This window comes from Heptranchias perlo, chromosome 27, assembly GCF_035084215.1.
Source record: "Heptranchias perlo isolate sHepPer1 chromosome 27, sHepPer1.hap1, whole genome shotgun sequence".
In the NCBI taxonomy this organism is placed as follows: domain Eukaryota; kingdom Metazoa; phylum Chordata; class Chondrichthyes; order Hexanchiformes; family Hexanchidae; genus Heptranchias; species Heptranchias perlo.
The window spans coordinates 10,430,875-10,448,214 of record NC_090351.1 but is presented as its reverse complement, the minus strand read 5'-3'; the positions used below and the strand labels follow the sequence as shown (position 1 = coordinate 10,448,214).

The window sequence follows — 17,340 nt, the reverse complement described above, 5'->3', positions numbered from 1 at the left end:
TCGGGATATCCCAAAGCACTTCGCAACCAATTAAGTACATTTGAAGTGTAGTCACTGTTGTAATGTAGGAAGTGCAGCAGCCAATTTATGCATAGCAAGGTCGTACAAACCGCATCTGTTTTAGGCATTGGTTGAGGGATAAATGTTGGCCAGGACACTGGGAAAACTTCTCTGCTCTTCTACGAATAATGCCATGGGATCTTTCATGTCCACCTGAGAGGGCAGATGGGGCCTTTGTTTAATGTCTCATCTGAAAAATGGCACCTCCAACAGTGCAGCAATCCCTCAGTACTACACTGAAGTGCCAGCCTAGGTTATGTGCTTAAGTCTCTGGAATGGGGCTTCAACCCACGACCTTTTGGCTCAGGCAAGAGTGCTACCAGTCAGCCAAGGCTGACACCAAATGGAAATATAAAGTCATGTTGTCATGCTATGGATTTGTGTCGGATGATTTACTCCAGGAGACTGTTGTGCTATTAAGTCAACTTACAATTAGAGGCATTAGTAGGCAGGAAATGCGTCCTTTGCGTTTAGATGAATACTCACTGCTGCTGCAAGTTTACTCACTGAGATAATGCTGATTGCAGGTTTTGGAAAGACTTGAAATGCACATTACTTTGTTAGACTGTTACTTCAAGTTTTTTTGATAGTTTCCTTAAGTAAAAGTGGTCTAGAATTTTAGTAAAGTGCTCCTTAAAAGGTGTACACCATAGTTCTACGCAGCTGTGATGTGAACCGTACCTTCCAAAAATATTCCTGTGATTATGCATATATAATATATGTATTTGTCTAATATCAGTTGGTGACTGCATTGTTTTCTCTACAACCCATTTTGTTTGAAATCTACTGAGTCTATTAGTGACCGGGATAGCATAGCACCTGTGAATATATGATTTAATTATTTCAGAACATGAATGATCAAATGAATTGCCACGCTAACTCTTAAAGGAAGCGTGCATTCCGAAATTGTAAAATTTTAAATGTGGTCCCTTCCATGATTTTTTTTATATATATTAAAAATTACAGTTTTCTATTCGTGTTTCAAACACCATATACTTTTAGAAGGAGCTAGCTTTTGTGGCCAGCAGATTAGGAATTAAACTGCCTTAGAGTTGTATGCTGTTAACCATTTGGCTTTCGAACATGTTTAACTTTAGGTATTTCTAACATGTTTTAATTTACTTGGGGCTAAAGTGGTGTGAACCTTTTGATCTTGTAAGAAGGAGACTTTCCTCAGTCGGCCATTCACCTTAGTGGGGAGAGGGCACTAAATGCAGAGGGTTTAATTTGCATTTGATACCCAATGTAATGTGACTGGCCAGACTCCAGCATGTATGAGCTGTGGTAAAATAACCTATAGCAATGTTACAATTTGCATACGCTCTTTTTGCTAACTGCAGTATTCTGCATCACAAGCATGCAAATGATACCGCTTTTTTTCTGGGAATGTGACTAGTTTGTTACAAACCAGTGTACCCTGAGTCTTTTGCGAGTGCTTATTTGTGTTGTTGCTGTCATAAATACTGATTGCTGTGCTTCGTTTGCATATGCCTGAAACTTCAATTCAAATTTTCACCCCGTACTAGCTTGGAAACTAATTTTAGTTGGTATGAAACCAACTTGGTTTCTATATACACACATCTGGGTTCCAGTAAAACTTTCAGAATAAACTTACTATGTGATAAGATTTTAGTATGATGGCAGATATGCCAGTACTGTACATAGTGCAAGTAATGGTCATGGTCAACATAAAATATATGCAAACTGTACACGTTCTTAACCTATGCTGGCACCAATCCACTGAAAAAACACCTTTATTGTTGGAAATTTTTTAGAAATCACTTTGCAGTGGGTTTCTTTTGTGACGACTGTGCAAGTATCCACATTGGGAAGTGGTGGTTAGGAAAGATTGAAAGACACCGACTGCAAGATGGAACAGTTGAGATGTTTGTATTTTGGGTCGACCATCACCCCGTCATGATTTCTATATTTATAAAATGCTGTACAGTATTCTTAGACACACTTTTTAAAAATGGGCTTAAATTTTTATTTTATTTTAAAATATTGCTTGAATTGGTGTAAAACTAGTGTGGCTATATTAAGAGCATGCACTGTGCTCTGGTTTCTCTTCGGATCATATAACTCTTGCCTTTTACTAAATATTTCTGTGGTTATGTTTGAAATGATATTGGTGCAAAGTGAGCATGTTTGAAGTTGATTGTACGTCTGGCTAAGTGGTTCATGAAAAATTGAATTACTTGGAATCATAGAATCTTACAGCACAGAAGGAGGCCATTCTGCCCATCATTCATGTGCTGGCTTTTTGAAGGCGCTATCCAGTCAGTCCCACCCCTTTGTTTCCCCATAGCCCTGCAAATTTTTCTTTTTCAAGTATATATCTAATTCCCTTTTGAAAGTTACTATTGAATCTGCTTCCACCACCCTTTCAGGCAGTGCATTCCAGACCATAACAACTCGCTGGGGAAAAAAAAATTCTCCTCAACTCCACTCTAGTTCATTTGCCAATTATCTTAAACCTGTGACCTCTGGTTCCTGACCCACCCACCAGAGGAAACAATTTCTCCCTATCTACTCTATCAAAACCCCTTGTAATTTTGAACACCTCTATTAAATCTTCCCTTAACCATCTCTTCAGTTTATATTGCCTCTCCTTCCCAGAATGCATCACTTCACACTTCTCCATTTAATTTCATCTGCCATGTTTCTGCCCATTTCACCAGCCTGTCTGTGTTCTATCTGCTACTATCCTCACTGTTTACTATATTTCCAAGCTTTGTGTCATCTACAAACTTTGAAATTGTGACCCTATACCCATGTGCAGGTCAATAATGTATATCAAAAAGAGCAGTGGTCCTAATGTCGATTCCAGGGGAACAACACTGTATACTTCCCTTCAGAAAAACAACCGTACATCATTTACTCTCTACTTTCTGTTTCTTAGCCAATTTTGTATCCATGCTGCCACTGCCCCTTTAATCCCATGGGCTGCAATTTGGTAACAAGCCTATTTTATAGCACGTTATCAAACTTCTGTCCTGACATTTTGGCTGAGTTTGATTCTCTGTTGCTTAATTAAAAAGTATTTTCTAAAATGATAACACTGTTTTCCTTTGGGCAGCTGACATTGTCTTTTGAATGTTAGGGCAGGAAATTCCTGGGAATGTATTGAAATTGAGATGGGGCCCCCACAAAGAAAAGTTTGAAAACCACTGATTTAAGTTACATTATAAAAGAAACAAAGGCTTAATTCTTCATTATATCTTGGCAGTGATCTGGTTGATATCTGATTTCTTCATTGCCACATTGTAACATCCATCCATTTTATGTTTTAAAAAAATGTTCCATATAGCTGTGATACAATTTCTTGATTCGGAGTGGGGGGAATGAGAGTTTATAGAATCAAACAAATGCCAATTCACTGTCCTAGAAAATGAATGACTGACTTAATTTTTACTTTCCCATCTAAGAATAATAAAAAAATTCTCAAAAAATTATATATTTGTGTGTGTGTGTGTGTGTGTGTGTGTGTGTTTTTATGGATGCACCACCTTGTGTGACGCCGAGCCCTAGTGACCACAACAGTCTGTATTAAATCCCAGACCTACTAGGCACATTTAGCTGATGTCAGCTGGTTGGAAAGTTGGAGGTGGTATGCTTTACCTCTCCATTTATCCCTGCTGGAAGTGTGACCACTGGATGAAGAAAATTTCACTTTGGGGCAGGTAGTGAAGCTCACTGTGTAAAGGCTCTTATCTCCTGTGATATTTTCTGAATTGACCACTAGAACATCAAACTTTCCACTTGTACTACATTTTCAGCACTTGGTTTTGTGGCATTTTATTTGGTGACTCTTAATCTACCTGTTTACTCATTTATGGCAAGTTTTACTATATTTTCATGACATGGAAAATCTTGTACTCAGAATCACATTTTTCTGATATAAGCGCATTCCTGGCAGTATCTTAACTCCTGAACATTACCAAGAGGCTTTCTGCTCTGCAGTATTAAGTTTGAGTGTATGCTATGGTTCCTTGTTTAATTTTATAATTCAGTTAACAAATCATGATTGATAACTGTAGTAAATTTAGTAACTGCAATCAGACATTAAAATCTGGGAACCTGGCAGGAATCTTAATGTACAGTAATGGCAACACTGAAGCCTCAGTGTGAGGTGTGGCCCAGATTTAATCGATACAAGTCAAAATCCTCTTTTACAGTGGTGCTCATTTAGTTCAGATTCCGGGAGACTAGCACCCGTGAGCTGGCTCCTTGTATTTACACTATTAAGTTCAGGTGCTTTATCCCAACAGCACAGAGACCTTGTTTTTTGTGGCAGCCAGATTTAGTGGTGTAAACGTAAAGATCTGGATTGTAGAATTTCAACTAAAGTACATATAAAATAGCATTTATATAGTACATTTAATGTTTTTAAAAATGTATTCCAAGATACTTCACAAGTAGGCATAATGAAAACAGTTGCCAAACAGGAAGGAAGATTGTTAGGAGAGGTTGAAGAAATGGGTTTTCAGGAGGCTAGACTAGCTTCTAAAATTCCAGGACACTTGACACCACTACTGGCATAGATCCACAGTCTCTGAATTATACTGGAATGGCGCACCCTGTCTATGGAACAAAAACGCCGATACCTGCCCAACAGATTTTAGTTAAAATTGGCAACCATCTGGCCAGACGTGTTTAGATAATACTTTGCCTTTTATTCAGTTATTTTTCTGGTTCATCAACATATGTTTTCCCTTCATCTCCTGAAGAAGTGGCTCGCGCTTCTGAAGTTGTCAGGTACCTGTCCTAAACGGCCATTTTTCCTGTTTGAGTATCTGCAGGCTGTTTGGTCATTTGAAGGGGTCCACTTTTTGCCAAGCCTGATGAAGATTGAGCCTATGACACTTTTTAGCAGTATGCTTTAGGACTACACCATGTGATGCATCTACTGTAGTCATGGGAAGGGAAAGTATCTTTTTGATGGCCTGTGAATTGCAGCCTGTCTTCCCAAGTTTACACTTAACCAATTGACTCATTTCGTAGGTACGTGTTTGACCTCTAATATTCTTAACTGTATAATTAGTCTATTAGCTTTGGAATCAGAATTAACAGGGAAGGAGGCAATTTGGCCCATCATAACTCTGGTGCTATCTCTTCAACTTGAGTTATCCACTCTAATGCAATTCCCCTGCCCTTTCCCATATCTTCGTATATTCTTCCTTTTGCAATTATTATCCAATTACCTTTAAAAGTTGGTATAGTCTCAGCTCCAATAGCTTTTTGTAGTATTTATTGTCAACCAGTGGAAACAATTTTTACAATTTTAGAAACACAGGTTGTTTATTGAAATTGGAAATATTATATCATTATATCATAATATATTATATACTTGCATTTATATGGCACCTTTAATGTAGAAAACATTCGAAGGCACTTTACAGAGAGGGGAAGAAAATAAATGGAAACGGAAATAAATGAATGGATGTCAGGCTGTGGTGGGAGAGTTAGGCGAGGTGACTGAAATCTTGGTCGCAAAGATGAGTTTTGAGAAGGTTTTAAAAGGCGCAGTGAGTAGTAATGAAGCTAAAGGGTTTAGGCATGGAATTCTAGAGTACAGCTGAGGCAACTGAAGACTGTCATGAAGGGATGGGGTGAATATCTGAGGACTGGAGGGTGTGGGTGGGATTTGAAAATTGGAGAACATTACCGAGCTTTTTTTTATTCATTCATGGGATGTGGACGTTACTGGCAAGGCCAGCATTTATCGCCCATCCCTAATTGCCTTTGAGAAGGTGGTGTTGGGCTGCCTTCTTGAACCACTACAGTCTGTGTGGTGAAGGTACTCCCTCAGTGCTGTTAGGTGGGGAGTTCCAGGATTTTGACCCAGAGATGATGAAGGAACAGCAATATATTTCCAAGTCGGGATGGTGTGTGACATGGAGGGGAATGTGCAGGTGGTGTTCCCATGCACCTGCTGCCCCATAACATCTAGCTGGTAGAGGTCGTGGGTTTGGGAGGTGCTGTCAAAGAAGCCTTGGCGAGTTGCTGCAGTGCATCTTGTAGGTGGTGTGCACTGCAGCCACGGTGCGCCAGTGGTGGAGGGAATGTTTAAGGTGGTGAATGGGGGTGCCAATCAAGCGAGCTACTTTGTCCTGGATGGTGTCAAGCTTCTTGAGTAGTGTTGGAGTTGCACTCATCCAGGCAAATGGAGTGTATTCCATCACACTCCTGATTTGTGCCTTGTAGATGGTGGAAAGGCTTTGGGGAGTCAGGAGGTGAGTCACTCGCCGCAGAATACCTAGCCTCTGACCTGAGATAGAACATGTAAAGCTGTGAAGGGATTTTATGACCAGGACGAGGATCTTAAATTTAATACGTCAGCAACAGTGAGCCTTTGTAGGTTAGCAGGGATGGCTGGTGAATGATCCAATTTGACCGTGGGACAGGATACGGGTGAATGAGTTTTAAACAGATTGGAGTTTGTGTGGGATGGAAGGCTGGCAAGGAGGTCATTGTTGAAATAGTCTAGAGTTGACTAAAACATGAATTAAGGTTTTGGTGTTGGAGAGGTTGAGGTAGGATGGAAATAAGTGGTTTTGGTAATGGATCACAAATTTGAAGGGCCAAACATGACACCAAAGTTTTGCACATCCTGAGCGAGTGGCTGGGGTGGGGAATGGAATTGGTGACTCGGGGTGGAGTTGATGATGACTGAAAACAATTGCTTTGGTCTTCCTGATTTTCAGTTGACTGATTCACAGAGTTGTGGAAAGTGGTGGCGAGGTAGAGCTATGTGTTGATAGCATAAATATGTATAGTGACTGTGTGCCTGCAGATGATGTCAGCAAATGTTTTGTCAAAAGTTTGTATATTAGGTAAATTTTGTTTTGGAGCATTTAATATTTTTAATGAATGCAGAACTTTTTGTAGCTCCAGATTGAACAGCAACTTCTCAAACTAGGTGTTTGGGGAGTTCTGGCATAAACATTGACAATATTTACCTGACAGCTCCAATCATTTTTTTCATTAATTTAGGACTTCTTTTAAAGATGGACAAGCATTTATTGCCTTGGCTTTGAATTCTCTTTTTAACATTTTACGGGGGTTCTTCTGTTACAATGTTTGATTTTCTGCCGCTGTACGTTCACACCTGCACCTTTTGTAATGGCTGTAGAAATTACAGTGGGAAATTTGAAATGTTTAATGGCATGCTTTGTAACTAGTTATTTAAATTTAGAATGCTGGTTTAAATCTCCACTAAAGTAATGCATATAAATCTTTTATGAGTGGTAGTATAATCATTTTTTTTCCCTGTTTGCAGAGCTCCTGAGATCATTCTTGGATTACGATTCTGTGAAGCTATCGACATGTGGTCGCTAGGCTGTGTTATTGCAGAGATGTTTCTGGGGTGGCCATTGTATCCAGGTGCATCAGAGTATGATCAGGTACGCAAAACCTTACATAAAATCTGTGAAATTTTGAATATTTGTATATATTACTGCTGATCATGTACCACCATAAGTGAAGAAAACATCACCATTTAAGTAGTAAATTACTTTTTTTCTTAATAACTAGTAGGAGAACTCTCTTGTGCTGAGACTATTAATTGTAATTGGAATCTGCTTTAGAACAGTAGGCCCATTGGGATTAAATACTTTCCTGATTTGTGTGGGGGGGTGGTAAAGTGGTAATCGAGTTGTTAGACTGCCAATATTCAACTTGCATGTTTGTAAGGTAAAGGGCACTTTCATATTTCTTTAAAAAAAAATGCCCAGCTTGCCATGTGCTGGTGGTGAGTCACTTCTTGGATTTACGAGCTGTTGCTTGACTTACTGGCTCTGCTTCTGCCCTGCACGAGGTAGAAATGTTAACAGGGAGGTGTTGCCGGGAGCCAGTATAGAGTCGCTCTCCCAAAATTGACACTAGTGTAAAAGCACAGGTTTTCCGTTATCTGCAAGAGATCTAATCCAAAGATGAATTGATATTGCAGTTTTAAATGGGTAGTCACGATGAAAATTAAGATTGGGAAGACCGCCATTGTCTTCGGCTCCTGCCACAAGCTACGTTCCCTCGATACCAATTCCATTTCGCCAGCGTCCTATCCGACCTCGTATTCTCTCCATCACAAAGACTTCCTATTTGCACCTCCGCAACATCGGCCATCTTCACCCTGCCTCAGTTTATCTGCTGCTGAAACCCTCACCCATGCTTTTGTCACCTCCAGATTCAACTATTCCAATGCTCTCCTGGCCAGCCTCCCATTTTCCACTGTCCATAAACTTAAGCTTGCCCAAAACACTGCTGCAACAAAATTCAAGTATCTGGACCACTGATCAAACCCAACCATATCTCAACAAAAGCAGCTGGACAAATGGCCATCAGTAAAAATGATAGTATATCCTGCCAAAAGTTACGAGTGCAGTTTAGGAGGTTCAAATCAGAAAAGGTGATGAGAGTCTGGGTAATGCATGAGTCTGCTCTACTTACTTTTGGTAAAGTAAATGCAGGGGACATATGAAATTCGTGTGAAATTGGAGCAAACTACATGATGAATAAGCTAAGATGGACTCCACCAGGCATTAGCCTGGGGTAATCATGTGGAAAATACAGCAGAGGTTGGTTAAAATGGCTGCAGAAATGCAGCAAGGATGTAGCTTTTGATCACAAGGCAAGCAGTCTTAAGATGAGCCATTTTAAATTTTGTCCTTGAAGTGGTGCAATTTGGTGTTGGGGAATGAAGTATCTTTCCACTTTGGGCAATCAGTGTCAAAGCCATGTGTAACCAAAATCAGAAGGTAGCTCCCTTTTTTTCAAAGTCTTAAAGTTTCCTTTTTTAGCTTTAAAACAGCACTTCTACTGTGTCAGTGAATCTTTCCATTTTTATGTTTCCTTATGGTCTCTTTGAATATGAAATAATTCTAGTACTCAATTATAGGCAGTTTTTTTGCTGTGGCCCAGTCCCCATTAGAAACTGGATTGAAATCACTTGTACTAATTTCACAAGAACCCTTCCAACCAACAGGGAAAGGAATCTGTCTACCAGTCAGTCTGGATTAGGTTTCAAAGTAGTTGAAGTAAATGACTGAATACTAACCTCAGTCTGCCTGTGTGTGTGTGTTATACAAAAAAAAATTGCATCTTCCTTCCTGTTGTCATGTTTTATCACACTTTTGTCAACTTTTCCCATTATAAATTGCTATGTCCACCTTTATAATGGAAACAGCAATATGTAAAGTTGCCACGCTGTAATTACACCCTCCTGCCACCTAGCTCCTTGGCCTGTATTAAAAGGAAACTCCTTTGCTCTAACCAACCCTACTTCTCTGCTTCCCAAATTGTAGTAAGTTATTCTATTTAACTCTGTATAAAATTGAAGTATTATATTAAAGTAGGGACTAAATGTATGACTGAATTGATTCTACTCACCCTGGTCCAATTAGCCGCCAACCTCTAAGACTGCACTTAATCTTGACACGAGAGATATGCTTGTGGTGTGTGTCTATCCCATGGTGTTGAACATGTGGATTCAAGACCAGGGCACTTTTCAGGCCAAGCAGGCTTAGAAGGCAGATAGATAATTGAACCGAGATGGAGCCAGAGGAAGGGGGGGGGGGAATGGGGATAACGTGGCATGAGTTAAAGGGGAGAGGAGAAGGGGCAGGGAAAGAGGAGGGGTGGGGAACTGGGACATACTTGGGGGAGGAGGGGGTGTAGGGAGAGGACTGGAGAGTGGCAGTGAGAGAGGGGGGGTGAGGGGAATGGTGGTAGTATGTAGGGTGAGGTGGAGAAGGGAGGGTGGAGGGAGGAATGGAAGGAGAGGGAAATGGCAAGCGGACAAAATTTAAAATGGCTAAGCAGGGGGAGGGGAGTTCCAGGCAACTAATTTTGCTTCCAATCGGATTAGGAAGTATCATGGTGTGACTTTTTTTGACTTGTCGGGTTGGGGAGTGGTATTTCTGTGTCAACTGCGAGGGGTGGGGGGCCTGTATCAGACTGAGAATTTTGCTTCAACGGGAGAGGGGCGACATCCAATTTTTGCCTGGGGATGGGAGGGGGGAAATTTAGTTCATTGCCTGATTTTTGCCTCTGTTTAGGTTTTTGGCTTCTTGAATTCACTTTTTCGTGGTTGAGCAATTTTTCTGCTTGCCTATCACCTGGTGAGAAATTCTGCAACTTCTTAAAGGACTTGGGGAGTCATAATTTGTTTTCAACTTATTCTGGTTTGAGTTTAGGAGCCTTTCTGTAGGCTGTATTTGGCTGCAGGTGCCTTTCATTTCTTTCCTTGTTTGATTTCTTTGTTTCTGTGCTCTAGCATTTTGTAGATTTTTTTTTAAGGTGCTCTATGTTTCTGAAGCACCTTTTTTACATTTTTTTCCTCCTTTTTTCATGATTCCAAAGATGAGTTACTAATTTTTTGTTTAGGTGGCCCTGTCACATAACACTGTCATGTAATGTTATGCTCACAGCGCCACCTACAGGCAGAAATACCGTTGGAATGTTGTGACCACATAGTGTGTGTGTGTATTTAATGAAACATTCTTAGAGACATTTTTACATACATAACTGAGGAGAAAATTTACAATTTTTTTTTCAAATTTTCCAATCGCTGTTATCCCTTAGTATTGACCTGCTTTACTTTGAGAAGCAAAAAAATTTAACAAAGTACATTTTGAGGTTACTTCCCTTGTGACCATCTTTACTGCATTTATGAGACTAAATGTAGAAACAAAACATGTATTTAACCAGCCTTGACTTCTAACATTCCCATCTGTATTTTTCATGTGAATGCCTCGGGATAATACCAGTTAGCGTATACTCTAGCATATTTGTCATGTGCTTTGTATTTATACATAGCAGTAACAGAAGTTTTGAAGATATTTTACTAGCTGGTAAGAGTAGGCTACTTAACTGTAGCAACTACTATTTCCTTTTTTAAAACTCCTCCAATGTTGGAGGTCTAATGGTTTAAAGTTTTGTTCTTCAGTTTTTAAAGTTTTTCAATGGCTGTGCATGTGAATGCAGCTATTGGTGCACTTCAGTCCTTAATACTTGAAGATGGCACACTTGGGTTAATGATTGTGCTCCTGTTCCTCTAGGCTCATGGAGAAAATGAGAGTTCATTACTCCAGATCAGAATTTCCAAGCACTTTTTTTTAAAAAGTGAAAGTGTGAAATGCTGAGATTTAATTCTGGACTCACTTTTGTATATTTATACAAAGATCACTTTTACCATCTATATTTCTGTGTCTATGAAATGACTTGCATAGTGACCTAGTGCTTGAAAGTGAGATAAGATATGTTTATTGTACTTAGCACTTTCATTTCTGGGAAGTGGGCCCCAGTAAGTGGGTGTGGATATTGCAACAGACTTGTTTTTGTCCCAGCTGATTATCAGAAAGCTGGTGTGTGCGTAAAGCAGCAGATGACTGAAATTATTGGCACCAGCCTATCTGCCGTGAAGCTGTGATAACTAGTAGCCTACTGTAATATACTGTAGTTAATGTTAACAGTAAATGTTTCCATATAATCCATTGTAAATTGTTAAACAGTTAAATGAGACAAAAGTAAGAAATTAAGACAATGTTTTGAACGTTCCTTCACCTCTTCTTCTCTCTTTCTCTCCCACCCCCCCAAACCACTCCATTAAATACATTTCTTGCACATGCCATTCTAACTGAGGTAGGCAAGTGACTAGCTTTTTCCACTGTAGCTGTTGATTTGCTCAACCACTTCCTCACCTCCATCTTTGATGCCTCTGTCCCCAGCAAAACCTTCACTAGCTCCTGTCCTCACCATGTACCTGGTATGGCCTCCATCTTTGCTCCCTCAAGTCCTAGGGGTGAAATCTTGAGTGTGCCTGGTGCACAACTTGCTTAGCCATCCATTGTCAGATATGGCTGGACCACATCGAGCTCTACTAAAACTATCCACTACTGCGGGATCATCTTGGAGGGCAAAGATAATTACAGGTCCTTTTTCTCCACGACCAATCTGCTCTTCAAATTCATCTCCCTTGCCTCTTCCACCTTTACTTCTAACAAGTGCAAGAGCTCATGGATTCATTGTCACAAAGATAAATCCATTCAGCTGCCGTTGCTAATTCTCTATCCACTTCTACTTCCCTACCAAATCGAACCTGCCCACTAGTCCATTCCTAGCCCTGAACCTCTGTCTCTAGTTTCTCTCCCCATGCCCTTTATCGAGCTCATCTCACCTAGGTGACCTATCTTCCTGTGTTCTCATCTGCTTTTTTGACCACTTTTCCATTTAAACTCCTGACCACTCAATTTCCCCTCCTGGCCCCCCTGTTAGCTGGCATTGTAAACAGTTCACTCTCGGGCACTGCCCCTCTCCCTTTCAAAACCACAATCATCACCCTGCCCTCAAAAAAAAACCCCACCCTCAGCCCATCTCCAATCTCCCTTTCCTCTCCAAAGGCCTTTCAGATCTGTGTCCATATCTCCCTCAACTCTGTTTGAATCCCCCCATAAGGCCCCTTCCACTAATATTCTGTGACTGTGACCATGGTGCGTTGTCCCTACTCAATCTCTGCAGCCATCAGCATGTTGACCACACCATCCTCCTCCTTCCATTGTCCAACCTGGTGGGTCTAGCCTCGCAAGGTTCTATTTTTTCGTATCTCTAGCAAAGGTTTCTATTCTGTCACTTTGGGAGTCCCCAAATGATCCAACCTGGACCCCTTCCCCGTACTTATCGACATGCTAGTTCTTGGTGACATCAGATATTGGCTGTGAAGCGCTTTGGAACAGCCCGAGGATGTGAAAGGTGCTATATAAATGAAAGTTTGTTTTTCTTTCTCTATCCTTTTATGCATTGATCGTTGGGGGACTCACGACAAAATGTATCTGGAATTAACTGCAGTTTTGCTGCAAAGTTTGCCAAGCATCATTTGCTATGGTACAAAATTGAGTGGTTACAAAGGATATAAAAGTGATCTGAAACCATATAAAGATTTCGTTGAGTAACAAAGGTATGCAGCCATTCAGGTTGAAAGAGTGTTCCAGATCAGTGAAACACTAACTTCAACATGCAGTCAGCTTTGCACATTAAACAAAATATGGAATCTAGCCAACTAGTTACCAGCTTTTACATACCTTTAGTAAGGTAACAGCATTGTTATAACAAACACAGGCTCCAGAATTGTGATTACGCCATTCTTTTATATCCTTTGTAACCACTCAATTTTGTACCATAGCAAATGATGCTTGGCAAACTTTGCAGCAAAACTGCAGTTAATTCCAGATACATTTTGTCGTGAGTCCCCCAACGATCAATGCATAAAAGGATAGAGAAAGAAAAACAAACTTTCATTTATATAGCACCTTTCACATCCTCGGGCTGTTCCAAAGCGCTTCACAGCCAATATCTGATGTCACCAAGAACTAGCATGTCAATAAGTACAGGGATAGTAAACATGATGGCAGATGCAAGGCTTTCCTGGTACTTAAGTACAATTAGTAAACAATTCAGATAAAATAATGTGACTGGGAAGTGGGCATTGATCCCTTTTAAATCTTTAATACCATAATTCTCCAAGAGCAATAACGCCTGCATTTTTAATGGTGCTAGGCTGTTGCATACTTTTACGGAATCACAAGAATGGCGTAATCACAATTCTGGAGCCTGTGTTTGCTATAACAATGCTGTTACCTTACTAAAGGTATGTAAAAGCTGGTAACTAGTTGGCTAGATTCTATATTTTGTTTAATGTGCAAAGCTGACTGCATGTTGAAGTTAGTGTTTCACTGATCTGGAACACTCTTTCAACCTGAATGGCTGTTGTCCATGATGTGCAATGGGCTTTGTATTAGCCTAAACATCTATTTACAACTCTAATTATTGTGCTAACATTATTTGGGGAAAAAAGTAAACTTGGTAAAGTCAAGGACCAATTTTGATAGTCAGGAGACCAATACTTATTAAAAAGCACTATATATAGCTCATGCATATCTGCCTGTCACACTTCAGATGTCACCGATGCTAAACAAATCTATTTTTTTTTAAATGAAAGCCAGGTATTGCCTACTGGTTTTTCTTTGGGGAGGCATTATGGTTTAATCAGCAACTGCCAATATACAGTTGGTCTCAGGATATAGCCTAAGATGAGTGAATATATAATTAACCAAAGGATGTGACTGTTTTCAGCGGTTGCCTTAAAGGTACAGGCCAATTTCCACACAGCTGCATCTTAGCAGCAAAATAATACATTGTGCATTACGTGGTATATTGCTAATTCTTATAAAATGGCATATCCATTGATTTACCATAAAAAATCTGTTAGTTGTCATAAAATTATCAACCTTGAGATAGCTCAGTACTTGTCATCCACGTCCCAAGAACAAATAGAAAAAAATGTCCAAGCATTTAACTCAACTGTTGGCCCCAGCTGAAGGACACTTTGATCAACTGTGTAACTACCACTCTGGCTAAGAGCTGGTTGATTCCAATATATAGCATGCAATGATTCTGTATCATATAACTCGCATTTTTCAAAGTGGGTACGAACACCAGCTCATATTCCCACAAATATCTTCCTCATGTCACCTCATTTCCTAATAAAGACATATGCCAGTTGTGCCATGGTAACTAGGGATGTTGCAATACAATCTGTTCTGTTATTGTGACTGAGTATAATGGGGCTGCTTGGGGTAGAGATTATGTAGATTATATTTAGTCAGAAACCAATGATCCATTAAATGAAATGAAGGCTTTGAAGTTGATGTGTGATTAAAGCCTCCAGTCTTTTTAACTAATTTTCTGCTTTTTGATTGTGGCCTACTGTTACAGAATTGAGACGCAGAAACAAGTGGTACAATGACCAAATTTTTCACATTGGTATGTTGATATAACTATGCCCTGACTGTTAGCTGGTGATTAGCCTGCACTAAGTAGCCATCAATGGGGCAAGTGATTTAGTGTGACAAAAGTTGCCGAATTGAAGGGCAGTTGTAGGACAAATGGTTAAAATCGCTGGTATTTGCTTTCCTAGCCATTTTTTCTTTTCACTGCATTTTAGCTTTAACTGCCATAATTCTTTAAAGTGCTGCTGCTCTGCACTTTTGTCCTCCCAAGTGTGAAGGAAGTTTCCAACTGGTTACTCAAACAGCTGCCCGTACAGTCAGTGTGTGATCAACTCACTAGCACTGTTTAAAATTGAATTGAAGTGGCAGAGAGAGGAGCTGATGGTATGAACAGCTGTTGAGCAACCACCTGGAAACTTCCTTCATTCTTGGGCAGACTGAGAGGCAGGACAGTGGACCAGCAATTTAAAGCCTGTTGCTGTATTGGAGATGCAGCGAGTAGAGAAACTGGTAGGGAAGTTACACTATAGGTGAAAATTACAGGGCCTGTTGTAAGATGTTGGCATTATTTTAAATTACTTTCCCTGGTCATCAAGCATAACATGGTCTTGCATTGCACAGCAGCAGTCTGCAGACTGACTAGTAGTTCAGCAATGAACTTTATATTAGGGGGAGGGAAGAGGATTTTCTGCATTGTGTAGGACTTTAACCAAAATCATCTGCATACAAATTTTCCAATTGAAGGAAGGTTGCATTTATGGTTGTCCTTTTCTGCGCTTTCTTTCAGATTCGCTACATTTCCCAAACACAAGGTTTGCCAGCTGAGTACTTGCTAAGTGCAGGAACAAAGACAACAAGGTTTTTTAACAGAGATCCAGATTCAGGATATCCATTGTGGAAGCTCAAGGTTAATTATATCTTCTTTCTGATTTTTAAAAAATTATTTCTCTATGCAACTGCCATGGGAGATTAAGTTGGTCTTTCCAATTAGACTTGCACGTTTAAAAACTGAAAGCCAGGTATTTTTTTTCAAGCATCTCCATTCTGCACTTACAATCAATTAAAAAGACAGCTTTCAGCTGATGCATTTTTAACTTGCTCCTTATTATCTTCAATAAACTCTTGTCTGGCTTTTTCTCCCTTTCCTCTTCCGACACCAATCATGAGTGTATAACTGTATTGATTGCACTTTTGGAAACGGGGTTGTCAAGTACAAATGTAGTCTGAACTGCTTGATGGCTAATCAGAAGCATGCTTGAACAATGTGGGAAAGGATACCAGATGTAGATGTAACTGGCAAACTCCTTTCCTTTCCTGTCCTTTCCCCTGAGAAGCTTGGGTGTGAATGTCAGACTGAAATTCATCCTGGGGTGATCTGGTTGGAGAATTTCTAGCATTGCATCTGCTGAGCTTGTGACTTTTAAAGTTCTACTACATCCCCGCAGTTGGTAAAAGCTGTTAACCAGTTATCTAGCTTCCATGTTTGTGAGCAGTGGTATGGAGCTTGTTCTCCTCTGAGTAGATCTGGTCAGCCACATTGATGTAAATCCCAATTCACATTAATTTCATGCTGTCCCGATTGTAGTGTAGACTGCAATATGGAGTAACTATTGTAGTGCCTGTCGCCTGCAAAATCCACCTACTGGCCAACGTAATCTTTACACAGCAAGAGAAGAAAGTCTCTTTTCAATTAATGCCACACCGCTGCAGGTATCAGATGGTATAGTCATTGTTGTCTGCTCCCTCCCAGCTATTCTGTATGAAGTTTTGTACAGCCACCTGTTTCAGGGTTTTTAAGGTTATTTGTATATTGCTTCCAATAAGAGATGATATAGTTGCCAGACAGTTTTTTGGCCAACTGCAGTGTCAAAAACACATTTTAGGTGACCAGTTTTAACTACTTCAGATTGCATGATCTGAATTTGGTTAACAGTCTCTTCTCTCCTTTCTTTCCCCTGCCTTAGAATAAAAGATTTTGAGGGCAAGTAATAGAAATTTGGAATTGACATTACCTTTAACAAAATATATAAAATGTTTGAGGCCAAGTGATGTTTTTATTAATTCTATATGAACTGTAACCAGTTGCTATGAATGAAAGAACCTGTACATTAGGCACCAATGTAAAAAAATTGGTGACTGCAATGGTATTGAGAAATGAGGTGTAGATAATCTTATTACACAAAGGCAATGTTTAAAAGTGTAATGTTATTCTTGCCAGAATTCCTTTGTCAATCTATCAAAAGGTGCACTAATTAAATTAATAATTTGAAAAAGTCCCCTCCCCCCCCCCCCCCACACCATGGTATAGTGCCACATAATTCTATTAATTTGAAACTCTGTAGATTTGCCATAACTATCTTTAAAAAGAAATGGATTAATCATTTAAAATTAAAAACCTAATCATACATTGTCTATGCTGCAGATTGATTTCCACATCACTTATATGATGTTCTAAAAGGGAGTCAGAAAAATAATCTGGCCATTGGCAAGTTAAAAG

The 17,340-nt window shown here is 39.8% G+C and overlaps 1 protein-coding gene across 5 annotated transcripts in view; it reads left to right on the top strand.

The window, feature by feature from the left end:
- LOC137344390 (homeodomain-interacting protein kinase 1-like) overlaps positions 1-17,340 on the top strand; it is a 92,219-nt gene that overhangs the window by 41,092 nt on the left and 33,787 nt on the right. For all 5 annotated transcript variants that reach the window (XM_068007302.1, XM_068007301.1, XM_068007300.1 and 2 more), the window contains 2 exons: positions 7,343-7,466; positions 15,631-15,750. In XM_068007302.1, coding sequence (XP_067863403.1) covers positions 7,343-7,466; positions 15,631-15,750 — 244 coding nt within the window. The remainder of the gene's footprint in view (positions 1-7,342; positions 7,467-15,630; positions 15,751-17,340) is intronic.